The sequence below is a fragment of the Apiospora marii genome (assembly GCF_038362585.1).
Source record: "Apiospora marii strain CBS 49790 chromosome Unknown utg000011l_segment0_segment0, whole genome shotgun sequence".
In the NCBI taxonomy this organism is placed as follows: domain Eukaryota; kingdom Fungi; phylum Ascomycota; class Sordariomycetes; order Amphisphaeriales; family Apiosporaceae; genus Apiospora; species Apiospora marii.
Window position 1 is genome coordinate 2,177,865 of NW_027117382.1, and position 27,738 is coordinate 2,205,602.

A 27,738-nucleotide genomic window follows, 5' to 3' on the forward strand; every position below is an offset into this window, starting at 1 on the left:
ATGCGTTTTACCGTTACTGTTAGAAAGTGGATAAGAGCAAGTAAAAGTTGAGTGTTGGAACAAGATGTCCCCGAAAATGTAGAAACTGAAGGGCTCGCCTGAGTGGTCGCAGATGTTTTTTCGAGTGCTGAATCACAATGCATGGGGCGCGGACGATTCTCTATTTTGCCAAGTTTTGAGTACTGAGTCTGCCTCGTCAGGCAAGACACACGCCTCCACTGCTGCGCCCAGCTTGGAGCGGACATAGCCCACCCGCCACCTTCTTTATAAGTAGCAAGCAATACCACCCGCTCACCATTCTCTTTGATACCAGACAGAGATTCTAGACATGCAACCCTATCAGTAGCCCCATGAAACGTACGAACAGAATGTCCGTTGAGTCCTGTCTGAGTAACTCGAGCATCACCATCCTACAATGGCCACAGCAACAACCGGGATCGGAGACACTCAATTGCGCCAACCCGGTTTCGAGCCGCCAGGTAACATCTCAGGAATTGCATGCAGATACCCTGCGTGACACTCGCTGGTTTTGTCAGGATTCCTCTGTTTGTGTCATGTGAGTCGTGCTCAATGCCTGCCTGCATTTCCCTTTGCTGATTGAGCTAGATTTGCGAGCGCCAGTAGGATGCGCGGATGCGAACGCTGCCGCCGTACGCTCCAACAGGCTTTCGGTATGCCCGAATTATGGTGGACAGACCACTGCAGGAGCTCCAATGGGTATTTCGGGTGCGAGGCAAAACGGGATCCCGGGGGCCTTCTAAGCATCGGTAGGCCCATCATTAGCATCGAGCCGCATGGAAGTTCTGACAAACAGTAGATACATGGGCGTACTTTGAGATGAAGCTGGTGGGCGAGCGCGCCCAGTACGAATGGCTAAAAATGAACGTCTTCACGCATTGGGTAGCAACGTCAAACCAGCTATCTGTTCTCGTTTTTGATGCCGATCAATCTCTGGCACAGAAGATTGCTACTTCTTTTTCCTGTCTGGAAATGGAATATAGGCGGGATCCTTTCTGGCCATATACCAAGTTGATGGACGAGGTTGCGCGCCTTGAAGATAAGACAGTCATGTCAATCCGTAACTACGTCAGGGCGGTGGAAAAGAAGACGCCGCAGGAGAAGCCGGAACCACCATACCGGTTTTTGCACGACATTTCGCGCCACGCGGTGCACGTCACAGAAACTCTCGATGTAGCGATTGAAACCATGGACGGGATGCTGTCGCAGCACGAATCTGTCAAGGCGCAGGTAGGAGACGATGGTAGCTGGCAGACGGTGCACGGGCGCTTGTTGTTCTCGCAGCAGTTGCTCAAGGGCCTGCGTTGGCGATCGAATGCGAATGAGAAGAGGCTTCAGAATGAGATCCAGCTTGCCTTCCACATGGTAACGCAGTACGACTCATCGGTGTCGGTGGCCATCGGCAAGGCCGCGAAAGAGGACAGCGCGGCTATGAAGACCATATCCACGCTCACTCTGACCTTCCTGCCGCCAACCTTCATTTCCAGCGTCTTCAGCATGTCATTTTTCAAGTTTGACACCGACACAGGCTGGACTATGTCCAACAACTTCTGGATATATTGGGCGTGGGCTGTGCCGACGACCCTGATCACATCGGCACTCTGGTACTATTGGCAGAGACAAAAGGCTCCTGAGAGATGCCAATCAACAGAAGGCAGAGCACCGGAACGACCAAGCCTAAGCTTGAGTGTTTGAGGTTTGATGGTTTCGGGGTCTTTGGCTACTTGGGTATAGTATGACTAGAGTAGTAAATTGGTAACCCCACCTACTTGATTTGGCCTAAAGTCAAAGTTGATGCAGCGGGAATCTAACCCAAATTGACAGTACGCGATTCTCACAGGCGGGGTTTCAGCTTCATCTGCCCTGGGACATCCACCCGCAACTAGCCGACGTCACCATCTAGGATCCCAACATTCGGACAATAGCTTATCTCGACTACCTTCCTTCAAGTCAATACTTCATTGCCCAGTATATGTTTCCGGATTGCTTGTAGCAGTACTAGATTAGTCGCCTATTGCATCTGGTATAGCCTTATTCCTGCCCTCGGCCGTCATTCCTCTCCATGTCTCAGCCGCTCGATCTCTCGGCTCAAGCCGAGGTACTAGACAGGGACGATCAGCTCCATTCTATGAGAAACGAGTTCGTCATACCGAGCAAGGCGGATATCAAACGACAGACGCTAGCCACACAAGGTCAGTTATAGTGTGTTGTGTCTCAAATATAACACGTGCGGCTAAACATTATCCACAGATTCGCATGCGCAAGGAGACCAAACGCCATGTGTCTATCTCTGCGGTAATTCGCTCGGACTTCAGCCCAAAAGGACATCCACACGCATCAAGCAGTACCTGGATACGTGGGGGACGCAGGGCGTCCAGGGTCACTTCAAGCCCCTCGATGACTCGCCCTTGCCTACCTGGCTACACGCGGATGAGAAAGGAGCACAATTGATGGCACCAATTGTGGGGGCAGGCGTATCCGAGGTTGCAGTGATGCAAACGTTGACGGCAAACCTGCATCTCTTGATGACCGCCTTCTATAACCCGGACCCCAACGGCAGGCATAAGATCATACTTGAACGCAAGGCATTCCCGAGCGACCATGTACGTGGTTTATTCCGCCCATACCCCTATTCGGGAGACTAACATCGACCTTGCAGTTTGCGGTACTCAGTCAGATCCAGCATCATGGCTTGTCACCAGAAACCTCTATGATCACTGTTCAGTCACCATCTTCCGAGGACAACGTCTTGACGACTGATGATATCACTTCATTGATTGCAGAGCATGCCTCAGACACAGCCTTGATACTCCTCCCTGGTGTGCAGTATTACACTGGCCAGCTCCTCGATATCCCCACAATCACCGCCTTCGCTCGCGAACGTGGCATTTTCATCATCTGGGATCTTGCCCATGCAGTTGGCAACGTGCCTCTGTCGCTTCACGACTGGGACGTAGACGCGGCAGCTTGGTGCACCTACAAATACCTCAACGGTGGGCCAGGCTGTATCGGTGGGATGTTCATCAATTCCCGGAACAGTCTGGTCACAACTACGATAAACGACGACGCCCCTGAGCGTGGGTACGGGAAACGACTTTCTGGTTGGTGGGGAAACGACAAGGGCACACGGTTCGCCATGGAAACCAAATTTCATCCGGTGAAAGGGGCCGCTGGCTTTCAGCTCAGCAATCCCAGCATCCTCGACATCACAAGTTTGACTGCTTCCCTGGAAGTCTTCGAGCTCGCAGGAGGTGTTCCTGCCCTCCGAGAAAAGTCCAAGCAACTTACGGCTTTCCTACAGCACTGTCTCGAGTCCATGTCCCAGGATGCTAGAAAGCTTTTCCGCATCATCACGCCTTCTGATCCTGAGCGCCGAGGCGCCCAACTGAGCCTTTTACTTGCCAATGGCTTGCTCTCGGTCACCATGAAAGAGCTTGAGCGAGCTGGAGTCATTGTGGATGAGCGAAAGCCGGACGTCATTCGCGTCGCCCCTGCTCCCTTATACAACACGTTCGGCGACTGTGTGGCTTTCGTACAAGCCTTCGAAACAGCGCTATTGACAGCTGATAAGAACAAGGCCGCCTAGATCGGATAGATATAGACCATTCTGTTCTGAATCTACAAATATGTTTGCCCGCCACGCCGTTTTGGGCTGGTGGATCCAGGGACTTGTGAGTTTGCAACTTTCGGTTGCTTCTGTAGGCTACTATCCTGATGGAAACAACTATCTGGTTGCATGGCGTATCATAGGCCTACTTCTTCGGTTCGCTTATTCCCATAAATCGTTGCTGTTCTATGCATCGTATGTTGCCAAAGTGGCGCAGGGACGCGCCTACATTATGTTGATACAGCTACCACCAGGATCTTGTCAAACCTTGATATCCATACCTACTTGATTTAAGTAGATTGTGGCTATCTAAAAATAGAGAAATACATTTCCCTCTCAATTGCCACTGTCTGATTTTTAACCCGACCGTTAGCTGGATTGGCATTCTAGGCCACTGACACGGAACTATTGCCACGGCATGGAACTGTCTTTGACCATGGCGTCGGATCAGTGTATATCTCAAGGCCGGCAGCAGCGCCTTTCAAACGACATTCTTTGGCTGGTCGGCAAGCATTTCCTAGCGTCTCCTGCAGATATCTTGTCATTGGCCATCACCTCCCAGACTTTGTATAGGACGTTGGAACCTGAGATGTACATCGCGGATGTGCTTCTCGCGAAAGCATCGTCCATGGAGTATATGGGGGTCCGCTGTCGCCTCTGCTACACACGGCACCCCAAGTGTGTGTACATGATCGGCGGCGGGATCATCAAGGCCATCTGGCAGAAACAGTACCGAGCGGTGGAAAAGTTCATCGCGGCCTCCCTGCGCTTCTGGCCGACGTACCTGAGCGCCACCAGCTGTTCTATTGGGACCGTAGGCGGCCTTTCTGGGCCTTTCGAGCTCTCCATCCGGCTCAAAGACTTTGATCTTGCGGTAATGCTGGAGCATGCTGGAAGCGATCCTGAGCGGGCAAGTTTCATTACCCCAACCCCTTTTATACTTTTTCCTTCTATTTGGTTCCTAAACATGCCATGTGGTCATCATGCTAATATGCCACTTAACGCCAGGATATTTTATTGCCAGCTCCCATGTTTGCTCTAGAAGCTGTGGCAAATCGCTATACGGATCTTGCGCTGAGAATCATCAAACATGGCCAGTGCATTCAGGGCACGTCACCGTCCTCGGAGACATATAGGAAAGCGGTCATGTTCTTTGCTTCAAGAAATGGCATGCGTGAAAGTGCTATGGAGGCCTTTCCTCGGATACCACGCTCCAGTTGGCCATTATATGACCTCGGTTACCCGGAGGATTTGAAGAGTAAACTGAAGCGTTTTATGCATACGCCTATGTGAATTCTTCTCCCCTTCGAAAACTGGACGCTGTGTTACCCCTGGACTCAAAGATAAGCAAGGTTCTTTTTTTTTATTTTTTTTTTATACAGGCTATTAAGCAGTATGTTATGATTTTGGGACACTTGCTGACTTGTGGCTGTTGGTACGACCCTAGAAATCACGGTATACATTGCTTATTCTAATATATTACTGGTAACATGGTCTTATAGGACTATTTATAATATTGTCATTTAACTTATATATAGTCGGATCTAGACGCCAGTATTGTGAGAAACCTAATTCGATTTACTCACCATTCTTTCGCAGTATTCACCGTCGTGACAAGTGCCATTTATGAAGACACGCCGAGCTTGAGCTTCTTTCTCGAGACTACCAGAACAGGGGATAAATGCTACTTTCCACTGTCACGAGACACAGAATGTGCACTTTTACAAACTGGTGGGCTCACCGGAAAAATGTCTCTAGGGTAAGCTCATGATGTGCTAGCGGTCAACTGCAGAATACGGATAGATTTGCATTCATAACTGGCCGAGGCGTTAATTCGCGAGCCTTAATATGTTACCCTGGGCCAGGATACCAAGATTGGTATACAGATGTGTTGTAATGCCATCACCATGACGACATAGTGAACGGACAGTCAGATCAATAGCCTATTAGCTAGTGAGATGGCTGCCCTGAGACGACATGGGATCAACCAACCGAAACGACGCTGAACCCCACGATCATAACTTGATGTCGCAACATTTATCCTCGTTTGTAAAGCTGAGCTTGTGGCCAGCTGATCCCCAAATCACAGAGCCCCGAGCTTCTGAAAACGTATTACGTACTCTGGGCTGTGGCTTACCGACCCGGCAGGTGGCATCGCAACATGAACCTAAACATGGTTTAATCTATGCGTAACCGTGAGAACTCGGTCTGTAAGCTGCGTTAGTGGCTGTGTTGTATTGATTTGTGGAAGTCAGACCGAAGGGAAGGAGTTCCTGTCCGGGAACCAATCACCGATAATTAATACTTCCTACTGGATATAGGGGTGAGATCATAGCAGTTGCCTCTGAAACTAGCACGTCTCTTTCGACCATTTCTGGGATTCACAAAAGACAACGTGTGGCTCAAATTTGTATATAAACGAGCCCTTCCGCGCTGTCTTCTACGTTAATACACTCGCCAAGATCAACTCGAAATCCATCACTACTCCAGGCCTCTAACAACGCAACGCAACACTACCCAAACTCACAACACCTGCACAAAGCGCCATCAAGATGCAGTTCAAGTCGGTCCGTATCCTCTTTTCTGCAAGACAAATCTTTGTTCGAAAACAAAAGTTGCTTACCATAAATGACATCGTTAGATTCTTGCCGTAGGCTTCACCGCCGCCACTATGGCCGATGCTGCCTACGTTAACTTCTTCGGCAGCGAGGACTGCAACAGCTACACCAAGACGGTCAACATCCCCACCGGCTGTTCCAACGTCGGGGCCTCCGCCCTTTCGTGGGAGATCTTTGGCAGTGGCTGTACTGTCTCGGTTTACGCGAACGCGGACTGCCAAGGCTTCCTCTCGCCGTCTCAGACCAAGTATGTTATAATGACCAAAGCCTTAGTCTTCCAGAACAACCAAGACCGGATCGCGTCTGGCAACTTAGCTAACCATGTTTACAAACAATAGCCCGAACAAGTGCTATGACTCGCCGGTATGTCATACTGGCTCCTTTACTGCTGCAGCATGCATGCTGATTAGACTACATATCACAGGTCCAAATCCGCAGCGTCAAGGCTACGTGCTAAGCGCCTCATGCAATAGGAGGCCGTGTTGGGTCTGGGCCTTAGGAGTCATTCTTTTCTTCAACTTCGATTCGAAGCTTGGCCAGCCCAACGAAAACAGATACGAGAGCAACATTCGGGATATCTTGACATCCTCGTCTCAGTACTTATGTGTTTCACTGTCACTCTTTTGCCAGAAGCGGCTTGGTTTCTATGATAGAGGCTGGGCGTGTCTTCAACATATGTACCTAACCTTCAATACATGGCCATGTTTGAACAATTTGTCCTCTGATGTCATGCCTTCCTTGCATTCATACTTGCTTCTTGAAATATGGGAGGTCGGGGTCCGAAGCCGGGTGGCCATACCCATTGATCGGTGGAGGACCATGCGTCACCATGTAATTCATAACGATATGGGCAGCGCTCAACCACTTTGCCAGTCAACGTGCTTCAAGTCCCCGTCTTGAGGCAGTCGCAGCTCGCACCGGGCAAGAGCAGCCATAGGGTAAGTACCTGAAACGGGCCCCACCACGCGTTGTGAGCGGGACTTGGTCAAAATACATTGATCTTTGGTCGCGCCTCCCCTCCTCTCTCTTTCTTTTCTTCATCAAGATTTCAGACACGGCCAGACTTCAGAAACTTCGAAAATTTCTGTCACGTCAATGTCGCGCCGACGATACATTCGCGGCGGTCGCCAGGCCTCAAGAGGCGGCCGCCAAAACCAACAAGGTAATAACAGTTATGACAATAACCGTGATGTGTACGAGAGTACTTCTTTCTTCTTTCTTCTTTCTTTTTTTTCGATTCGTATTCAAGTTTCCCGATAAAAATAAAAGATTTATAAAGAATAAATTACTTTAAAAATAATAAATTTAAAAATAAAGTATTATATTTAATATTTTCGAAATTCTTAAAAATATTTTAATAATTATAACTTTTATAAATCGATAAAAGCTTAATAATAATTAATAATTATAAAATTCCCTTTTCGATTCCAATTTTATCTCTAATCGCTATTAATAATTTAACGAATTATATATAAAAGGCTGTCTTCGTTTCTTCTATTAACTGCTTAAATTAAATCTTTTATTTAATATAACTATATATATTATTCACTATTTAAATAGGACTTATTAAAAGATATAGCATATCCGCTCCGTTACACTTATCCATTATAGCGACGAAAATTTCTAAGATTAATCGGCGCCGGATATATTATAAATTACTTAAAAAAATAAAGGATAATTAATATAAGATTACCTATTTTAATATTATAAAACTTTAAAAATAAAATTAAAAGAAAGGGTTTTAAAAGGATATAAAATATATTAAATGTAAAATTATAACGAAACTTATATTTAAATTAACCTTTTATAATATATATATTATCGATTATAAATTTCTTTTAAAGGAAATAATTAATAATAATAAAACTTTCTTTATTAAATAAATTAAATTATTTAACGAATTTTAAAACGAAATAAATAAAATTAAAAATTTAATTTAAACCCCTTTCCTTAACGATATTTAAAAAGACCTTTAAATCCGGGCGTTAATCGAAAGGTTTAACGAAGAAAATAATAAATAAATATTAGATTAATAAATTTAAAGGGAGGGAGGGAGGGAGGGAAGGCGTTATATAAAGCTAATCAGGTCGTTTTAAACCTTACCAATTAATAATATTAACATTAATACTTTATATATAAATATAAACTTTTAAACGAGTACAGTTTAGCCTCTTGCCTAGGAGGAGTACACGAGAGTACGCCATTCCAGGCTGCGGCACAACCACAACAACTAGGTCAGTACTACAGCGTTCCTCACAATCCACATGGGTATAATCCTCACGGACAACCCTACAGTGGTGGATATGGAAATGCACAACCTCCTTGGGGATACGGACCGCCTCAACCCCCAGCAATGCCCATGAACGCTTACCAAGCGCCGGTACTTGCACCCCCTCCGCCCCCTCCTGTCCCCATTTATCCTCCCCCCTCCGCCTCCACAGATGCCAATAAACCTATATCAAGCATATGGACAGCTTCCACCACATCCTCCTCCACCTGCTCCGCCTCCCCAACCAGCTGCAGCGATGACGAATCCCTATGCCTGGGGAGATCCGCGGTATGCAGAATGGGAGCGAAGTCATGCATTCATCTTCGGCAGCATTCAGCCTGAGCTGCCAAATACCACCCAAGCGCCCGAGTGGGAGAGCATGAACAGGAGAACGAGAAGAAGAAGGAGACGAAGGTTACCCGGTCCTAGACACCGCCCTGTCACAACGAATGATCCTGTGACTCTATTGGAGTGGCATGACACTAAAAACGACGATGGTGTCAAAGAAGAGGACGACATCAAGTCTGAGCCCAAGACACCATAAATTGCAGGTACCCTCCAAGTCCAAGTCTATACGGGCATATACACCGGCATTGGTGAACTTGCTGATGGATTTACCCATATGGTAATTACGAAAATCATGTTTCGACGAAGTCGTCGTGGCGTTTTTGAGCACCTCTACCGGTAAGCTGATCCTTCGTTATGTTTTTCTAGTCGAGCCATATTATCTCCAGGCACATGGGGATATGACGCAGCTCGCCAAAGCCAGAGCCGATTCTAGGCGCAGAGCCTGTGTTCCCCATATCAAGATGTTACCGCGGCAAAGCAAAGAACTGCTGCCAACACGCCTGGTGTACGTCAAATTACATGAGTCTCATAGGCAGAGCCGACAGTTGGTTCACAGCCTGTATCCCCTACCTACATTTAAGACGTTGGCAATTGCCTAACAATTTTAATGCGAATCCGAGTGGCCTGTCCTAAAACCATCGGAGTCGGTGGTAGATGCTTAATCCTAGTTGACAGGGCTAAACCCCAAAGCTCCCAGCTCAAGATATGCCTCGCTTACATGAGGCCCAACGAGTGGGTGGCGGACACGAGCAATACACATTGCCACTGATCAAGGCTCTAAGAGCCCTCAACTTTCGTACGCTGGATCCAAGCAGCATAGCAAGATTGAAGGAGAAGAAGGGGCAGAATCGAGGGACTTGGAATGATCGGCAATTAGCAGGCGAGGCAGGAAGCTATGCCATATAATGGTCCATAGAGTTGTAGTCTTGGAAGATTCTCCAAAAGATGCAGGTTCTTCCATGGGGATTTGAAGGGCACGGGGGGTGAAGGCAGTCAGAGTTCTGTGCACACCTAGAGATAGGTTCGGATCAGATAAGGCGATCTATCAATACACTACCTCGACCCAACACCGAGGCCATCTACTCAGTTGCCTGTGACATGATGTGAATGCTGTAAATTCCGTGTGTCTGCGTGGAACGACTGGGCCCAAAGCAACCACGCAAGAAGGTGATGCCCGGCAATCATCCCATCACATGGTCTTACGTACAGGTATTCTGATCTTGTCACTGACCAGCAACAGTCAAAACGAGGGCTCCGGTTTGAGAAACATTCAACATATCTTCATGACTTGAATACAGATAACCTTTGCCATCCACAGTACAATACGATCATGCATACTTACTATAAAAGCTCGCTTTGCCCACAACCTTCTCCCCTACACAAATCAACCAACAAGCCCAGGCATTATCCCGACTGTGCCCAAGAATACGACATAACACCAACCCTTATTCGGACCCACGGCAGTCATGGACTCGGACATCCTCGCAACCGTGCTCATCATCCTCTGGTTTCTCGGGCTTCCGGCGCTCGCTGGGGCTTACCACCTGGCCAGGATACTGGTCGGGCGTGACAACAACAACACGGTCCTATCTGTGCTAGTCTCGTTGCTCTTAGCCGTCCCCGTCGGCGCGGCAGGGGTCCTATGGATTGCCTACCAGTTGACCCTCACCCTCATCTTCCTGCCGCCGGCACTCCTCGTAAGCTATTTCGGGGGGCGGGACGGCCCCAAGGACGCCGTGTTGGCGGCGGCTTGGTGGGCAACGGATATGTTCTACAATATCTTGCATCACGGGGCAGCGCGCGGCGACGCAGGTGCTTCGCAAACCCAGACCTCGAACGGGGCAGCGATCCGACTGGCTCCGCCGCCGAGGACACCCGTCGAACGAGAACCGAATCGCAGCGAAGTTGATAGACCGTGCCCTGCAGTAGCGATCCGAATACAGGTTGAGCCCCCTCCTTACAGCCGCGAAGACAGCCGGTTTGATGATCCACCTCCCAAATATGAGAATATTGAGCCAGGCCGAGAGCGCTCATGACCAAATAACATACGGCACCAAAGAAGGGGTATTTTGGAACTTGAGAGCTAGTGCCAGCTTATCTCATTATATCCCTGAATTCGAGTCTTTGACTACACAGTTCGTAGGCCCATTCATCATACATAGCCCATATACGTGTCCGCCCAATACCCTCCTACCCCTACCCCCCTCTACAGCACGCCCCCGCGGCCCGTCTCCGCGTCGCTAGGCGACGCCGACGGCGCCCCCTTGAACTCGCCGTGGTGGGCGTGCGTCTTGTGCTCCTCGGTCTCCTCGTAGGCGATGAGCAGCTCGCCGTTCTTGCCGTAGCGCTGGGGCTCCTTGCGCGCCACGTCGACGACCTGGAAGTACCCGGCCCAGCCCTTGACCTTGTGGAAGATGGCGTCCATCTCCTCGAGGGACCGGTAGGCCGTCTCCGGGTAGAAGAAGTAGACGCTCGGCACCATGAAGGCGTTGATGACGGCGAAGATGATGTACGTCTGGTAGCCGATGCTGTCGAAGGCGACCGGGGTGATCATGACGACCATGAAGTTGAAGATCCAGTTGCCTGCACGATGAGCACACAGGTTAGTTATCATATTTATTCCCAGAGTCATCTCCGCGGAGAGTACTGACCTGAGGTGGACAAGGCGTTGGCAGGGGCTCGGATCCGCAGAGGGACGATCTCGGCGGGGTACAGCCAGGTCATGCCAAGCCATCCGATGGCGAAGAAGGTGTTGAATACAAAGAGAAAGACGACCGCAACGATCTGGCAGGAGGCGCTATCGGGTCGCGAGTTAACACCAGCAAGAATTGCCATACTGGCAGCCTGGCCAGCAGCGCCGAACAGCATGAGTTTTCTACGACCAACCCGTTCTACCAGGTACACGGCAGGCCATGAAGCGATAAAGTACTCCGTCCCGTTGATAGCTGCAAGGAGGAGTGCCATGAAGCTGCTCATTCCGAGACGTGAGTAGATCACTGGAGCATAATAAGTGATGAGGTTGATTCCCGAGATTTGCTCTGTCGGTCACGAGTTAGTATGTGTTTTTTATCAAAGGCGATGCATACGAGCAAGAGTGAAGCAACGCATCGGAAGTGCAGCATGAGACTCACTAAGAATAGGTCAGTTGAATGCGCAAAGATGACATGGGGCAGAGAATAACATACCGAAACATCTGGTTTGTATAGCCAAGCAGGGTGCGGTGGAAGTTCCTGTAATAATGTCAGCACCTGGCGTACTCATACTAGATGGTGCGGAAGCCACGACGAACCTGTCCTTGCCTTGCGTGAATAGATCTTTGAAACTGCCCTTTTTCATCTCCAGGACAGTATCCTGAATAGCGATGAACTCGTTCCTGACCTCCTTGTCGTCTATAGATGTGTCTGCGAGAGCTGCGAGCACGTCAAGAGCTTCGTCCTCCCTCTCTTTTAGGACGAGCCATCGCGGCGACTCGGGTAGGTTCCTGCTTTGGGGTCAGTAACTATGTTCTAAGAACCGATAGAATTCTAATAGGAGAAGACGACGCACCATATAGTTGCCAAGATGAACAGACAGAAGACGATCTGGAAGGCTAGCGGGAAACGCCATGCGACACTGCCCGGGACGAAGCTAAATCCAAGATCGATCCAGTAGCTGATCATGATGCCGCAGGTGATGAGCGCGCCCTCGATCATGACGAGCTTGCCTCGCTTATGCGACCGTGATGTTTCGGATTGCCACGTTGGTACCGTCGATGTGTTGCCGCCGTTACCAATGCCCGTGATGATTCTGCCGATGATGAAATGCGGTAAGGTGGTCGCGGACGCCTGCAGGATGGCGCCAATGACCATGACAGCGGTGCCTAGCAGAATCATGCGCCGGCGGCCCAGCGGGTTGCCGATCCAGATGGTAATGACGGCGCCCAGGAAGCAGCCCAGATTATAAGCAGCCACGGAAATGCCCTGGGTTCCGGCGCGCGTCGATCGGAGCGCCGGATCTTCCGTACCATCAGGGTCGATGGAAGGGAAGTCGTCAAGGAAGTTGCGCATCGTCAGGATGCCTCCCATGACACCTTGGTCTGTTCCTCTATTAGTATTGCTTTGCCAGTGTTCTCGTGGGGATCGATGGCTCTTTACCGTAACCAAAGAGCAGGAAGTCGCATCCTGCGATGATACCGATGGCATAATTGAGACTTTTGCCACGGAGGCCAAAGTAGGGCTTCATGATGAAGATTTACAATGCCGAGCCTGTTTGAAATGATACTAGTACCCCTATAGAGCGCCGAGCCGTTCAGTAGACATCGACAAGCACAATTGATGATCACAGTCGGGGTTGAAATTAGGGAAGACGCAGGTCTCAGAGCGATGTGTAACGGGGGGTGAGGGTAATATTTGTACGCTCGCACCAGACAGCAATTTTTAGATGTAAGGTGTACATATGGTTAAGGATACACAAGACTAGTATCACCGAGAGCTAGGAACAATTGCCGATCTCTATTGCGTTCCGGAACTCGTCTTGCCTGGAATGGAAAAGGCCAACCAACACGATCCACTTGGGCCAGAAGAAAAACCTTTCCCGTGTGAGACAGAGAGCAGTCTCCCCCTCCATTTCGGCTTCATGTCTTGCAGTCCAGGATGCAGGGGGCATGGGGGTTTGCGGCAGAAGATGCGATGCTGAGGAAGAGACCCGCTAGTTCTGACGTTAGCACGATCAAGCAACAATGATGGCAATTCCTTAGTGCGTGTGGGGGACGGATGGAGGTGGGAGGGAGAACTGGAGATTGGCAGACTGGGAACTGGAGACTGGGGGAATAAGATTCGCTAGGGATGGGACGCTAGCTCGAGTCGACAACAACCTGTTAGTCGCATCAATTCGATCCTTATCATCATGATCATCACCACCTTTTCCCACACGCTGTACGGCCAAGTATGTAGGTAAGGCAGGAAAGCACTCCTATTTTGAGCCTCATTCTGATCAACGATGCTATATTGGTACCTACATATTTATCTAGCCTGCCTTTCAGGTACAGGAAGAGCCTCATGTTGTAGAACACTCTTTCAATGGCTGGCTAGGTCACGAGGGTCCCCCCTTGTTGTTTGTCGCGCGTAGGGTGGTGTCGTTCCAAGCAGAGAGTTTGGGGAAGAAAGAACAGCCGCGGCCTGTCGGATTACCTCTTTGGGCAAGCCGGCGCGATTGCTCACGTCAAACCGCCAATGTTTGCTTGCATGCTTCTTCAACCCAGGCGATCATCTGCCCGCGCCCCGGTCTCGAGGTGTCCACTGCGAGCGCGGAGAAATGGGATCCCATGACGTCACGGGGCCCGCAAGGTCCTGCATCGGGGTAAGAGGGTGGTAGTTAATAGGTATCCATCGCTAACTTGCACCTACAAAAGCGAGCCTTGGCTGTTGGTCCCAACCGTGCATTCTCAGCAACTCGGCCGTGCGCGAGGAACTAACACTCGGGAAAGCCGGCGACACGTCGGCTAGCCGAAGGCGACAGCGAGAAAGGGATTGGTGACGGTCACAACGGCCTTTCTCTACCTCGTGCGTTTTTGCGCCGTTCAATCGTGCCGCACCAAACTGCCAAGGCCAAACCGTACTGTAAAAACAGTGACCGCCCCGGCGCTATGTCGGCCTCCCCAGGCTCTCCCCGGACTGAAGAAATGGGGCCTATGGAGCCCACGCGACCCGCTCCACGCCTTGGATCGCGTGCGGCCTCTCGAGTCGTGCCTTCGCCCGTGAGCTTGGTTCACCGACTCGAGGGCGGGATTCCAACTCGAAACGAGGGATGCAAGCGGCCGCAGAAATAAATCGCCTTGATTATTCCACTTACTCCAGGGAATAACAGTGGAATAAGCTGATACCACTGGAATAACAGGTGTTCTGTAGAGCTGCTTATTCCTGGGGAGACTTGGCCGGTTTATTCTCGCAGGAGCTTGGGATGGTGGCATGGCCAGGTTGCACTCCTTGACCTTTGGTTGGGGCCCGCCGAAAAAACAAGAGGTGGGACATCGGGAAACACCGGCACCCATGAATTGGGATACCTATTTTCAAATCACGATTGCTGAGTGAGATCGATTTGATGTCTACTAAACCAGATGTCCATCGGTTGTGGGTGCACTGCGATGTTGGTAAGTCTTACGATATTTGTGGGTTGCTTCATGTGACGAGACTCCCAGTCCGCCCCTGCAATGAGTGTTGATGCCATTATCGAGGCAGGATCAATTGTCGTTGGCGAATACCTGTATTGATAACTTGAGTAAGTACTTACCTTTTCGTGTCTTGAGCCATGGAGCATTGCTCATGCCTCAGTTTAAGTATCTGTGTTTCGAATAGGAATAGTAATAACATAACTCCATAGCCCAAGTTTCCTCCAAAGTGGTTTTTATAAACATGAAGATCCCATCAGTCGTGAATACGTACATACAAGCCGAAAGGAGTTCGCTGCATTAAGCCATCAACCATCAACCTCGTCCGGCGGGCGAGCTCTTCAGGAACCCGTTCTCGTCGTATAAACTATCCGGGCGGGTCTCGGCTCGCAAGCTCACCGCGCTGTTCCCGCCGGATCGTTTGGCACTCGCCTCCCTGGACAAACCAGCCATATGCCGATCCAGCTCCTGGAGCCGGTCCGCCAACCCCGTCCCAGAGCCCATACCGGCACGCACCGTCCCCGCCGGCTTCTTCTGCCAGTTGCGCCGCTCTTTCCGCCGCCGCCACTGCCTCGGCGACATTCTTTGCCGTCATCATGCGGCCTTCGCTTCCCTGGACTGCCCACCGCTAGATAGTTGCGAGACGCCCCCGACGGACCGCCCTTCTTCCCTGGACTGAACCCGCCGCCACGGAGGGCCGGCAGCGTGGGGCTGCCGACCTCCTCCGGAATCGTCGTAGCAACCAGCGTATTCGACGACGCCGTCGACGCCATGCTGTACCCGCTCGCCTGGCTGATCTGACTGTTCATGCGGCGGAGCTCGGCGACCACACTGGCGATCTGGGCGCTGTCCCGGTTTCCGGCACTGCGGAGCGGCGGCAGCCGGTCCTCTTCTTCGCCTTCTTCTTGGGAGTAGACGGAGCTGTCCGAGGGCAACCTGGTTTGTTGGACAAGGAGGCGAGACCCCGGCTTGCTCTTGTTGTTCTTGTAACTGGGCAAGTCCCGCTCCTCATTGTCCAGTTCGTCGTCCGTAGCCGTCGAAAGGTTGCAGTGAAACCCCGTGCGCGAGCCCGGCCTCTCGTCCGATTTCGTCGGCGAACCCTCAGGGCTCGGGACGGTCAGCAGTGTCGTGGTGCTGTAGCCCATGCCCCCAGACACGGAATTCCTGTCCCCATTGCTGGAGCTCTCGTTGGCGGATGAGCCAATGCTGTGCGACGAAAGCGTGGGGCTGGGTCGTCGGTCACTGGCGTCTGGCGTGGGCGACCCAGGTCGGAGCACATAGGGCGGCGGCAGCGTGATCCGCAGGCTCTTGGCAGGTGGCGTGGGCGTCGCCGTGGCCTTGGTGACTCGCACCGCTGGCTTGTAGTCCACGATCCGAATCGAGTCCCTGGACTTGGAGCCGGTCTCGGCGCGCTTGACGTTACCCGGTAAGATTTTAAAGACCTGTGAGAGGTTTGGCGAGTTCTGGGATGGCGACGGTTCCGCGATAAAAGGGTCATCTTGCACTGTGTAAATGGAAAATTGCAGCGAAGTCTCCAGTGGCTTTTCCGTCCTCTCCTCGGGGGCTGGCAGGCATCGCCGGAGATTCGGGGCGAGGCATAGGTCTGGGTCCATGGAACTGGCCCAACGTCCCGCGGCGGAGTCTGCCCATCCGAGGACTGCCGCCGTTCTCAAAAGGAAACTTTGGGCTCCTGTCATACCCCTCGTGCGACTGTTGGCCCGTAGGAGCGTCCACTATGTGTTCAATGACTGCGCCCATTGTCTGTGTGGCCTCGGCTTCTTCGTCTACGCTGTACAGCGTCGAGAGCGCCGAGGATTCGGACCCGCTAGTGGTAGGTCGTAGCTCCTGGGCCTGCTCAGCCTGAGCCAGCTCTTTTGCCCTCTCATGGCGGCTGGGGCTAGACAGCGGCGTCTGCACGTCGGGCTGCGAGTTTCGGTTACTGACAACCAGGCTATCCGCCTCGGACACGATCGAAAACTGTGAGACGTGCGAGACGTGGCGATCGTGGTTGGGTTTCTGCAACGGGCCCAGAGCCAACCCCTTTCGGGGGGTCATCTCCTTTGCCTCGAGCTCCACGACTTCCGGTGCACTCTTCTGGCTACGTGTTGGGCTTATGGCGTCGCTATCCTCAACGTACACGCCTTCGAAGCGGACAATCTGTTGACTCTTTGTTGCAGTGTTCTCCGCGAACATTGTTTGCCGTCTCGCGCTCATGTTGCCGTCTTGAAGCCTTGTTGCCGTCAGTTGGAGTATATCAGACAAGCCCGTGGCTGATGTACAGTTCCGAGGTGGTCTTTGAGAGTTTGGCAGACGAGATTGCCCGGCGAGTTGATGTGCTGCCTCAAATACGATATGGTTCGTGGCCCTTGTAGTCTGCGTCGCTGCTAGCGGCTCCTGGCTAGCTGGAGGGCTCGGTTGGGTTGCGCTCAAAGCCTGCGGCGTCGGGCGGGGCCCGTACAAGACAGTGCCCGAAGACGAGCTCCTGGTTACCGTGGTAGTCTGAGCTGCGCCAATACTCTCAGTTGGGATCGGGTTCGGTTTATGCTGGGCGTGAGGCAAGGTCGGGCTCCCCAGTATTAAATTAGCTGAAGGCTGCCTAAAGCTCAATTTTCGACGCAGCGACAAGAGACTGGGCTTGCTCCGAGGTTTCGATATGCGTGGCCCATGCAGTGCGTCCTCGTCGATCCATGAGCTCTTGCGTCGAATCTCGCGAAGCTCTCGCCCTCGCTCCTTCTCCGTGCGCTGAGACTGCCCGCCGCTGCTGTGGACATCTCGGAAAGGCGCAAGGTTCATACTCGGGCGTCTGGAGAATACAGGAGGGATGATGGGTAGAGAAATGCGGTGCCATTCTGGGATGGGCTCCGGGCTTCCTTCGGCATCGAAAATGGACTTTTTCCGCAACCGCCGCGGGAATGGGGACTTTTCTTCAGACCCGTTTTGTGAAGGTGACCCGGTGGTACCCGATTCCGCTTGTTCGGCAAGCCACCGCCGGCGTGATTGCCGTCTCGCGACAAGAATGAGAAGTAGTGATAGAGCGGCAAATACAATAAAGGCACCGGCGATAGCAACACCAACAATGCCTCCCGTTGACAGAGTCGTAGAGCCAGCATCTTCGTCCCGTGCCTCTATCGAGACGAGGGGATGACCGAGGCTGGGCATCCTGGAATAGCGAGAGGAAAGGGCAGAAACACTCGGTTTATGTGTAGCAATCAGCCTAAAGCTGATTCTCCGGAAGCTGGAATATCGTCGTCATTCGCCGGGCACACAAATGGCAAACCAGACGTAGAAGGTGGTCAAGGGCAACGAAACAGACAACGGGTATCCCTTGTGATAAAACGAGAAAACATGGTCATGTCCGATCGAACGATCTAGAGTTGGGGGTGTTGACCCCCGTGGAATGCGTCGCTGGGCCAAATTGCATTCCAGTCAACCCCACGTCTCTGAGACAAGAGGCTGGTGCCAGTGAGTTGTCACGATGAGCTAAAGGGGCTGTCTTCTGGTGTGGATAGGCATGTTGTTAACTGCCAGCTACTGCGACTTTGAACCTTATGCGCCAAGCAACGGTGGAAAGCTCAATAACAACGTGTTTCGGGCTGTAAACATAGGGGTTGCTGCACGACTCGCCAGCCTCGGTTTTCACGCACCCACACCATCATGGTTTTCGGTGCCGAGTTGTTGCACTTCGTCTCGCGCTCTCGGACTCCAGCGGCAAGACCTGACCTAACACCAAGTCTCAGCGCCCGGTGCCATCCCCGGGTTCCGCGAGGGTGGACGAGGCACAAATAGATCAAAAGGGGCATGTGCACATCTCGTACTGTCTATGGTAATCGGTGCAGTCCGTCTGTGGTTTTTTTTTTTTTTTTTTTTTTTTTTTTTTATTGGGTATCATCATCTGCACAAGGTAATCTGTTCGGCATAAGCATTGTGACGGTCCGGCAGGGGGTAGCGGCCACATACCTATCCTATTGAGAAAGCAATCCGCCGGCTTTCGTCGTGGCTCTATCATACTGTTTGTCTCCTATCATTGAGCCATGCTTCGACAGCTTATTCCGTCCGCGGTCGCTTAGAATCGGCAGTGTCCTCGTTGTCGTGTCCATTGGCGCCATCACCATCCAACTCATCTCGGACGCGGACTCGACCGGCGCCTTCACCCAGTTCACCGCTGACACCCTCGTCGCCTTCATCACCGCCACCGCCAATCCAGTTTCCCTCGGCATCGAAATACTCGTTCACGTTTTCAGCAGTGATCCAGCCCGAACTGCCAGGCATAGGCGGAGGCAGGCCGCCATCTGCATCACCTCGAAAAGCGCCAGGCAAGCCCTCCAGAGCCTCCCCTTCGAAGATGATCCGATCTGTCTCATCTTCTTCATCGTCATCGTCCTCATCTTGCGGGTCGGGATGCAAGTTCGAGCAGGCCGAGATCTGATTAAATAAGGCGGCATTGCGCTCGGCATTGAGTGGGTCGACCCGGGAATCAGACGAGTTCTCGGGGCTCTGCGACGGGATCAACGTGAGCTCGATGGGATCGAAGTTGTCGTCATCGTCGCCACCGCCGTCACCCGAGAACTCCAGCTGCATGTAGACGCCTACGAACTTGAGGTCTGCGTTGTCGGGGGACTGCAGACTCTTGAAGTTCTTGGTGGCATGCAGAGTGATGGCAGGGTACGGGATCTCTATGCCGGTGCCACTGCTGGGAGAAAATAGAATAAATTTGCTATGCGAGCGATTAGTCGATGCATTCATAGAGACGGTATTTGCCTGAATATCGTGTAAAGTCTCACCTTGATCCGACAAACACTTGGACTTGAGCCTCCTCTCTCATGTGCTTTCCACCATCGTTCTCCAGCGCCGAGTTCTCGGGTGCCGTAGGATGCTTTGCGGCGGAGTCATCTCCGGAGAAGAAGTAGAGTCGTTTGTAGTGCTCCGTTGAACACCAGGCCTTTACATTCGCATCATGGAAGTAAAGGACGGGCTTCCCGCCGAAGAAAGTTTCAGGCGTCTGAGCTTGGTACTCGCTGAGAGGCTCAAAGTCGTTGTCTGCCGAAGGGCAGGTCTTTATAACTGTAGGAAGCATATTGGTGGGCTTCTTGATGATGCTGTCTGAAAAGGTCCAGTCCTGTTATGGTGCAGTCATAAGAATGCCGTTGCTGAGATGGGCAAGGCTTAATTGAGCTTTTGTGAGCTTCCCCAGAGAGTGAGCTTGAAAGCTGGATGGCGGGGCTTATCGGTTATCGAGCAACCCACCTGCAAGGCCAATTTACAGGCGGGTTGTCGCAACACTGCAGGGGGCTACGTACATACATCCGTCCGATCGGACATCCTCACCAACGCTTCCAAGTCTTTCAGTCATTTATTTCCAAGGGTACTGCTTTGTCCTCTGACCGATTCCCGTATGACGCATTGCCCTGTTGAAGGTCTCCCTACACTTTGCCATCTCAATCAACACACCTTCAAATTTGCCACATAACTGCGCAGGGCGCATCTGCGATCATGCACAACACTCGTAAGGACTGCCTCTCCTAGCCTCCCCCCATCTCACAGGATCACTGACGCAATCGCTAACCCGCACTTCAATTTCCAGGCACACACCCGCTGCTGGCCCAAGTGCCCCTAACCGTATCCCCCTTCGTCACGCTCCCCGTCGTCGCGACCCTGCCGTACACCTACAAGAACATGCCGTCGACGCTGCCGCCGTCCTCGACCACGGGCCTGACGAGCACCGCGGCCGACGCAAAGCCCAAGTACGTGGTCTCGGCGTCGGGCCACGCGGCGCACCCGGACGACATCATGGCGAGCTGCCGGGCGCTGCAGGCGCACGTGGCGCGGATGCAGGAGGAGGCCGGGCGGGAGCTGCAGGCCCTCGAGGAGCGCATCGCGGCGCGCGAGCTGGCCGAGAAGCGCCGCGTCGCGCCCGGCTGGCTCGACAGCGAGGCCCGCCTGCTCGAGCCCGAGAAGAAGACGAGCATGTCGGAGGCGGGCGCGGGCCTGCCGGCGGCGATGACGCCGCCGCCGGGCCAACAGCAGCACCTGCACGGCGACGTGACGCCGTTGTCGGTGGCGGGGCAGTTCGCGGAGATGAGTCTGGCAGACCGGCAAGGGGCGTGCGAAATGGCAGTCGATCAGGGCGAGGAAATGGACAGAGTATTTGGAGGAAAGCCGTGATGTGAGCACGTGCGAGCAAGTCCTCGATCGCATTGGGCTGGATATTTGTTATTTTTTACAGCTAAGGAGTTGGGGGTGCAGGGTTTTTGCATGTATGGCGTTTTGCATAGAGACGGTCTGAAGTTGCTATGTTGTGTGTATTTGCCCAGCACGTCTTCACGAAGGTTAGACCAAGTGAACTTTCCCACTGGCAAGCTTGGTTCGATTTGATGATGGTAGTGATCAAATGCTCTATACTCCTCTAATAAATCTTGTGTAAGGATCTATCTAGCCTTTCGAGGACGAGGGGATATGCATTATCTACTCTATCGGGACACACGCAAAGGCGTCCACCGCTATGCATGGATCAATTCAGTCGTTCAGGGGCAATTGTAAAGCATGAAAAGGCAGGACAAAACAATTTGGGGGGTATCAGCGTGACGCTTCGTAGCCATTTCGTTCCCATATCCCTATCATCCTAATCATCAGACCCGTTGGAGAAGTCCGAGAAGTAGTCGAAATCCGTAGGTACGGGTACGGTTACAGTTGATGTGCCAATATCCGGATCTGCCACCTGAACAAATGAGCTCGGTTTCTTGGATACATCAATTCCGTCACTTTTGACCGTATTCATATCCTGAGGGCCCGCCGTGTCAGATGCCTCGCCGATTGCGGCACCCTCGCCAGGCCTCAAGACCGATGTCATGCGCTGAGCCCACTCCCACGGCTTGTCGTTGCCCCCGGGGGAGCTGTTGAAGTACTCCCAGCCCATGACGCCGCCGAAGCGACTGAATTGGAACTTGAGAAGCGTCAGGTTCACTTTCAGAAGCTCCCACGGGACGAACCCGGCGCCGTTAGCGGGGTTCGTCACGAGGCCGATGACGACCTTCTCGGGCGCCCACCCGCGAGCGATGATCATCTCGTACATGATGGGGTTGCTGGCGTCGCCCCACCCGCAGTAGAACTGAGTGTTGTACCATGCGATCTGGCTGCCGCGCATCACCTCGAGCGCCTCGTAGTCGAAGCCGCTCAGGTTGCGACGGACATCCAGGAGGGCGGCCGCTACCGGAGCCATCGTGATCAGGAAGTCCTGGCCAAAGTCGGCGCGGATACGGTCAATCAGCCGGATGACGCCGCCGAGCGACATGGGCTCTTCGACGTCCAGGTCGATGCCGTCGAGGGCCCGTTGCTTTATGGCGTCGTGGACGGGGTCGTAGTATGCCTCGAAGGTAGACTGATCCTGGTCAAGTCGGGTGTAGGAGCCTTTGGCGGCCCCGCCCAGCATGCCAAGCACCTTGATGCCGCTGGCTTGCGCAATGCGAAGTTCTGCCCACAGGGTGATGTACCTCGGGTCTGCAGGCCCGTGATCGTTGAGGGTCAGGCCATTTGGGTCATCGTTGATGTGGATGGCCGCTACTATGATGTGTGTCACGGCAATCCCCGGCTGGGTAATCAGAGGCAGTATGGAAATGTGGTTTCCATTGGGGTCATGGGTGGTTTGGTGGTATAGGACTATGCGTGGTAGAGGATCTCGCGACGAAGATGCCATGGCAGGGCGCAGATAGGTACACACAGCACCACAAAAGGCTTTGCGCGTTTGCTCTGGTAAGCGCCTGCTTTTTACGGCTATGGGTTGATGAAGCCCTCGTCGGTCTGAAAGCCCAATGACGGCAGAGCGAGTGCAATTGTGGTTTGCAGAAGACAGTTTTGACAGCGGTAGGCGAAGGGGTTGTGAGATTTTGGTGTTGGTGTTGGCGGGTTGTTTATGTACTTTTACGGTCATCGAATTGATGTGCTGCAGTATGTGGATTTTTCTTACTCTCCAGCCTTGGTCTTCCGCAATGCTTTACCATAGATACTGAGAAAATGATCAATGGAGACAGACTGGACTCCTGTCAAGCGCTATTGGCATTTCTTTCTGCCATAATTTAGATGGATCTCGTCGCGAGCCCTTCTCGTCCAGTCAGGTCAAAGTCCGCTGTATAAGCCGTCGATTAGTCGATCTACTCCAGCGAAGTAGGTTCGAATGCATCTCGGATGTGGCCAGCGATGGTGTGGCTTGTGGGGGCCCCTGTGGCTCAAGAGTGGCAGACAGTTCAAGGCCAGTGTCAACTCTTCCATCTTCATTGCATTATCCAGTTCAAGTCTGGGCAATATACGAGTCTAGAATTATTCCAACATCAGTTGTGTCTACCTGGTACAGTCTACTGTTACCGGTAGGAAATCGTTCCCGCACGGGCCTGGATGGGACTGGCAACTGATGTAACTGGCCTAGCCACGCTATCCCTATTCATCCCTGTCTCGATGCCCAATTGAGAGCATCTGGATTGCATCGGCTCTGGACTATGGACTCAGTAGCTGCTGGGCGTTTGTTTCACTGGGGCATTATTTGAGTACGTCGTTGCGGCTGATGCCGTCCAACCTGATGTTGAGGTGGCAATAGTCTGAATAGATATTACCAGATCTGCATCAGCTGCCAAACCCGGGTCGTACCGTTGAGCCTTATCTCCATCCTTGCAACTTGACCTCCTTGAAGGAGACGGGACCGCCGTCCGGTACTCTCGTCAATCGTGCGCCTACAATTGATTAAACCAATTGACTAATGCTGGACGTCTCGGGTTTCAGCGGCTGTTCCACAGGGCCGGCCGTAGTTGATCCGTGCTCGTACCAAGCAGCGACGAGTTCTTGTTGTCGTGATGCTCCCGGGGAGATGGTGGAATCGATTGTCTTTCTTGACTCTAGCTTCGTTGGCCTAGTCATGCCCGGCCAGGCGTGCCGGGGCGTTAGACACTGGGTCGATCCGTTCATGCGGCCAATCAGAACAGGGAAGGGGCCCCTGTGCTACAAAACCATCGCCTTGTCATTCCAGTCCTTCCCAGATTTATTTTCACAAGCCATTTTTGGTTCAATTGGCTCCAACCTAAGGCACGCCTTTATTTTGACTGCCGCCAATCTCTCTTTTTCTTCCCTTTCCTAGCAGCATTCCGCCACCGCCGTTGAGAAACGCTATTCTGGTTGTCGTTGTTGTTGTTGCTGCTGCTGCTGCTGCTGCTGCTGCTGCTGTTGTCGCTGTTTATTATGAGTTTGACGTCATGAAATTCGCAAAGGAGCTTGAGCAGGACTTGGTGCCTGGTAAGTTTTTACGATATCGACCTGCAGATATACCCACAATCGCAAGCAAGGATTTGTTTCGAAACCTGCGTGATGATCTTGATGCACCAGCCCTATCATATTATATATCATCGTCATGTCACACATATTCACATATCGATTCGCCGATTCCCTCCAGTTGTCGTGGTGTTCTTGCGGGGTCAACTACTTAGTCATTCGCGAGGAAACTTTGGCTAACTCAGGAACCAGAATGGAGAATCAAGTATCTCAACTACAAGGCCGGCAAGAAATATGTCAAGTCCGTGACCCGGGCCATTGCCAAGGCGAACACCACGCCGTTAGGCAGAAGAGGTGAATTGCGCCCGCGGAAGACGCCGACATCTTTCCAGAATCGAGTTACCCCCAGACCCGATGATGGACTTGAGCGGCAGACAACCGAAGGCCCAGGTCCCTTGGGGCGTGCTGCTACTGCCGGGCCCGTGGCCATGGCAAGGAGGGAGAGCCAATCCCTGACCAAATCTCCTAGTAATACCGGAAACTATGGAAGTTTCGTACCTACACCACCGTCGCAGTCTCCGTTGGTCTTGGCCGCTACTTCGAGCAATAAGAATGCGTTTGCTTTGCCCGGGCCTGCAATCGACGACCCTGCTGCGGGTGGATCAAGTCGCCTGACCCTCCAGAGAAGTTTGTCGATGGATCCACCCCCTGTTCCAATCAACAGGAGGACTTCGGCCTTACCAGACCCTTCTCCCATGGCACGGACATCCTCGATGCGCCTAAGACGCCTCTTCTCATCCGGAACCAGCGATTTTGCCGGGGTCGATGGGGATAGCAGGACCGATATGGGCCTGTATGCGCTCGACACTGTGCGGCAAAGAGAACATGAGTTCTTCGAGTTTCTAGACGGTGAACTTGACAAGGTTGAGACTTTCTATAAGCAGAAAGAAGAGCAGGCGGGACAGAGACTGTCGGTGCTCCGTGATCAGCTGCACGAGATGCGCAACCGGCGGGCCAACGAGCTTGCCGAAGTGAAGCGACGCAAGAATGGCGAGGCAGGAAACGGCCATGGCCACCACATGAAGATCAATGGTGAGAGCGCACAGGGGTGGATGGATCCGATCAAGTCCAAGATCTTCAAGCCCGGCCCAAACTCCAAAGCCTTGATGAAGATGCCTACAACGCCCAACTTCAACGGCAGAACAGCCGAGTCCGGCCGCGACTATGTCAAGAAGCCGCACGACGATGATGTGCCCTACCGCACGGCAAAGCGCAAGCTGAAGTTGGCCCTCCAGGAATTCTATCGAGGCCTTGAGCTCCTCAAGTCGTACACGCTACTGAACCGGACAGCCTTCCGGAAGCTCAACAAGAAGTACGACAAGGCCGTAAACGCCAGGCCGCCGTACAAGTACATGAACGAAAAGGTCAACAAGTCATGGTTCGTCAACAGCGACGTGCTCGAATCGCACTTGGTTGCCGTTGAGGACTTGTACGCGAGGTACTTCGAGAAGGGAAACCACAAGATCGCGGCCGGAAAGCTGCGCCGGCTGACCCGGCGGCCGAAGGATGTGTCTGGGAGCACATTTGTCAACGGCCTCTTCATTGGCACCGGTGCCGTGTTCACACTACAGGGTCTTGTCTACGGCGTGGAGCTGCTGTTCGATCCTGATCCGATTGTACGCGAGCAGACCACATACCTTATGCAGTTATACGGCGGCTACTTCCTGATGTTGTATCTCTTCGCCCTCTTCTGCGGCGACTGCTATCTCTGGAACAAAAACAAGATCAACTACCCTTTCATTTTCGAGTTCGATCCTCGTCATCACCTTGACTGGCGGGAGCTTGCCGCATTCCCGAGTTTCTGCCTCTTGCTTCTCGGGATATTCATATGGCTCAACTTTACGCGCTACGGATCACCAGACATGTTCCTGTACTATCCGGTCCTCCTGATATTCTTCACAGTCGTGCTTATCCTGTTGCCGGCACCCGTTCTTGGCCATCGGAGTCGGAAATGGTTTGCTTATTCTCATGTAAGTCAATTAACACAATCCCACTTCTCCACTATCACGGTCATAGACACGTATTAACCGTTTATCGCAGTACCGTTTACTCTTTGCCGGACTGTTCCCAGTCGAATTTCGCGACTTCTTCCTGGGCGATATGTATTGCTCGCTAACATACGCCACCTGTGTAAGTCACCCATCTCCCATCTCCTGCAGAACTTTCTGACTGATGAACCCAGAACGTTGAATTGTTCTTTTGCCTGTATGCACACTCGTGGAACGATCCATCTCAGTGTAATTCCAGTCATTCTAGACTGCTTGGTTTCTTCAACGCCGTGCCGGCTATTTGGCGTGCATTTCAGTGCATCAGGCGTTATGCAGACACCAAGAATATGTTCCCGCATCTGGTCAACTGTGGGAAATACGGTATGACCATTCTGGCAGCTGTGATGCTCTCCATCTACCGTATGCACAATACGCACTCGAACTTGGCTCTGTTCGTCACCTTCAGCACCGTCAACGCCATATACTGCAGTATATGGGATCTGTTGATGGATTTCTCACTGCTTCAGCCCGACGCGCGCCACAACCTGCTTCGCGACATACTTGCGCTCAAACGACGATGGATCTACTACGCCATCATGGTAATCGACCCCATCTTACGTTTCGCCTGGATCTTCTATGCCATCTTCACGCACGACACGCAACACAGTACGGCTGTCTCGTTTCTTCTGGGCTTCGCGGAAGTCACCCGTCGGGGCATGTGGGCTCTTCTCCGTGTCGAGAACGAACACTGCGGGAACGTAGCACAGTATAAGGCGAGCCGTGATGTTCCCCTTCCATACCACCTAGGCCACGAGCCTCTGATCGAGCGCCCCAGCTCCGACGAAAGCGGGAGCGAGCGCCAAACCCCAGGCGAAGCGCTCCCTTCCGCACAGGAGCCAGCAAGCAGTGCCGCGCCGCACGAGATCACGGCCATCGCTACAGCCGAGACCACGGCCTCCGCGGCACGTACACCCGATGAGGCTGGGCTGCGCCGGCGCCGACGTTCCGAAGTCCGACCCGGGGGCGAGAGCATCCGCCGTATCATGGCCGAGGCTCACCGGCAGGACTTCGAGAAGAAACGGCGACCCGCAACGGGGGCAAGCGGCAATGACGCCGGTCAGGCTGCCGGTGAGGTGGATGATCAATCTGATGGGGATGACGATGACGATGACGATGACGATGACGATACTGCTTCTGTCTTAGATGAGCGGCTAGAAATGCGTGGTGCTGGTGGATTGGGCAAGAATGACGAGCATTAGTGTACAAGCGTTTAGCCTCATGTTTTTCGAGGAAATAGAACAAACATTGCTTTATAATAGCAATATATTTATTATTATTATTGGCGTTTCACGCAATGCTGCAACGCGAGGGTGCATAACTATTTGAAGTTTATCCAGGTAGTTTTCTAGTGATTGTACAGTTTAACAATGTAATTA

The 27,738-nt window shown here is 52.4% G+C and overlaps 12 protein-coding genes across 12 annotated transcripts; 8 read left to right on the forward strand and 4 right to left on the reverse strand.

The window, feature by feature from the left end:
- Positions 1 to 837: 837 nt before the first annotated feature.
- On the forward strand, positions 838 to 1,713 carry PG985_013774 (uncharacterized protein; the record flags this gene model as incomplete). Its single annotated transcript, XM_066833540.1, has 1 exon — positions 838 to 1,713. One exon carries the CDS (start codon positions 838 to 840, stop codon positions 1,711 to 1,713), a length of 876 nt encoding a protein of 291 aa, XP_066678280.1.
- Positions 1,714 to 2,080: 367 nt separating this feature from the next.
- Positions 2,081 to 3,604, forward strand: PG985_013775 (kynureninase; the record flags this gene model as incomplete). Its single annotated transcript, XM_066833541.1, has 3 exons — positions 2,081 to 2,210; positions 2,269 to 2,621; positions 2,678 to 3,604. The coding sequence occupies 3 exons, from the start codon at positions 2,081 to 2,083 to the stop codon at positions 3,602 to 3,604; spliced, it is 1,410 nt and encodes a 469-aa protein (XP_066678281.1).
- Positions 3,605 to 4,061: 457 nt separating this feature from the next.
- Positions 4,062 to 4,761, forward strand: PG985_013776 (uncharacterized protein; the record flags this gene model as incomplete). The annotated part of the gene is made up of 2 exons (XM_066833542.1): positions 4,062 to 4,539; positions 4,733 to 4,761. 2 exons carry the CDS (start codon positions 4,062 to 4,064, stop codon positions 4,759 to 4,761), a joined length of 507 nt encoding a protein of 168 aa, XP_066678282.1.
- Positions 4,762 to 6,296: 1,535 nt separating this feature from the next.
- On the forward strand, positions 6,297 to 6,581 carry PG985_013777 (uncharacterized protein; the record flags this gene model as incomplete). Its single annotated transcript, XM_066833543.1, has 1 exon — positions 6,297 to 6,581. One exon carries the CDS (start codon positions 6,297 to 6,299, stop codon positions 6,579 to 6,581), a length of 285 nt encoding a protein of 94 aa, XP_066678283.1.
- Positions 6,582 to 8,768: 2,187 nt separating this feature from the next.
- Positions 8,769 to 9,056, forward strand: PG985_013778 (uncharacterized protein; the record flags this gene model as incomplete). Its single annotated transcript, XM_066833544.1, has 1 exon — positions 8,769 to 9,056. The coding sequence occupies one exon, from the start codon at positions 8,769 to 8,771 to the stop codon at positions 9,054 to 9,056; it is 288 nt and encodes a 95-aa protein (XP_066678284.1).
- Positions 9,057 to 10,326: 1,270 nt separating this feature from the next.
- On the forward strand, positions 10,327 to 10,896 carry PG985_013779 (uncharacterized protein; the record flags this gene model as incomplete). The annotated part of the gene is made up of 1 exon (XM_066833545.1): positions 10,327 to 10,896. One exon carries the CDS (start codon positions 10,327 to 10,329, stop codon positions 10,894 to 10,896), a length of 570 nt encoding a protein of 189 aa, XP_066678285.1.
- Positions 10,897 to 11,066: 170 nt separating this feature from the next.
- Positions 11,067 to 13,081, reverse strand: PG985_013780 (Sugar transporter STL1; the record flags this gene model as incomplete). Its single annotated transcript, XM_066833546.1, has 7 exons — positions 11,067 to 11,443; positions 11,512 to 11,898; positions 11,947 to 11,990; positions 12,046 to 12,090; positions 12,150 to 12,341; positions 12,407 to 12,935; positions 12,994 to 13,081. 7 exons carry the CDS (start codon positions 13,079 to 13,081, stop codon positions 11,067 to 11,069), a joined length of 1,662 nt encoding a protein of 553 aa, XP_066678286.1.
- A 2,319-nt stretch (positions 13,082 to 15,400) lies between these two features.
- Positions 15,401 to 18,164, reverse strand: PG985_013781 (uncharacterized protein; the record flags this gene model as incomplete). The annotated part of the gene is made up of 2 exons (XM_066833547.1): positions 15,401 to 16,622; positions 16,705 to 18,164. The coding sequence occupies 2 exons, from the start codon at positions 18,162 to 18,164 to the stop codon at positions 15,401 to 15,403; spliced, it is 2,682 nt and encodes an 893-aa protein (XP_066678287.1).
- Positions 18,165 to 19,049: 885 nt separating this feature from the next.
- PG985_013782 (regulator of volume decrease after cellular swelling-domain-containing protein) lies at positions 19,050 to 20,079 on the reverse strand (the record flags this gene model as incomplete). Its single annotated transcript, XM_066833548.1, has 2 exons — positions 19,050 to 19,719; positions 19,787 to 20,079. 2 exons carry the CDS (start codon positions 20,077 to 20,079, stop codon positions 19,050 to 19,052), a joined length of 963 nt encoding a protein of 320 aa, XP_066678288.1.
- A 416-nt stretch (positions 20,080 to 20,495) lies between these two features.
- Positions 20,496 to 21,167, forward strand: PG985_013783 (uncharacterized protein; the record flags this gene model as incomplete). The annotated part of the gene is made up of 2 exons (XM_066833549.1): positions 20,496 to 20,508; positions 20,587 to 21,167. 2 exons carry the CDS (start codon positions 20,496 to 20,498, stop codon positions 21,165 to 21,167), a joined length of 594 nt encoding a protein of 197 aa, XP_066678289.1.
- Positions 21,168 to 21,624: 457 nt separating this feature from the next.
- On the reverse strand, positions 21,625 to 22,695 carry PG985_013784 (glycoside hydrolase superfamily; the record flags this gene model as incomplete). The annotated part of the gene is made up of 1 exon (XM_066833550.1): positions 21,625 to 22,695. One exon carries the CDS (start codon positions 22,693 to 22,695, stop codon positions 21,625 to 21,627), a length of 1,071 nt encoding a protein of 356 aa, XP_066678290.1.
- Positions 22,696 to 24,238: 1,543 nt separating this feature from the next.
- PG985_013785 (uncharacterized protein) lies at positions 24,239 to 27,561 on the forward strand (the record flags this gene model as incomplete). The annotated part of the gene is made up of 4 exons (XM_066833551.1): positions 24,239 to 24,278; positions 24,507 to 26,284; positions 26,355 to 26,444; positions 26,497 to 27,561. The coding sequence occupies 4 exons, from the start codon at positions 24,239 to 24,241 to the stop codon at positions 27,559 to 27,561; spliced, it is 2,973 nt and encodes a 990-aa protein (XP_066678291.1).
- Between the last annotated feature and the right edge of the window lie 177 nt (positions 27,562 to 27,738).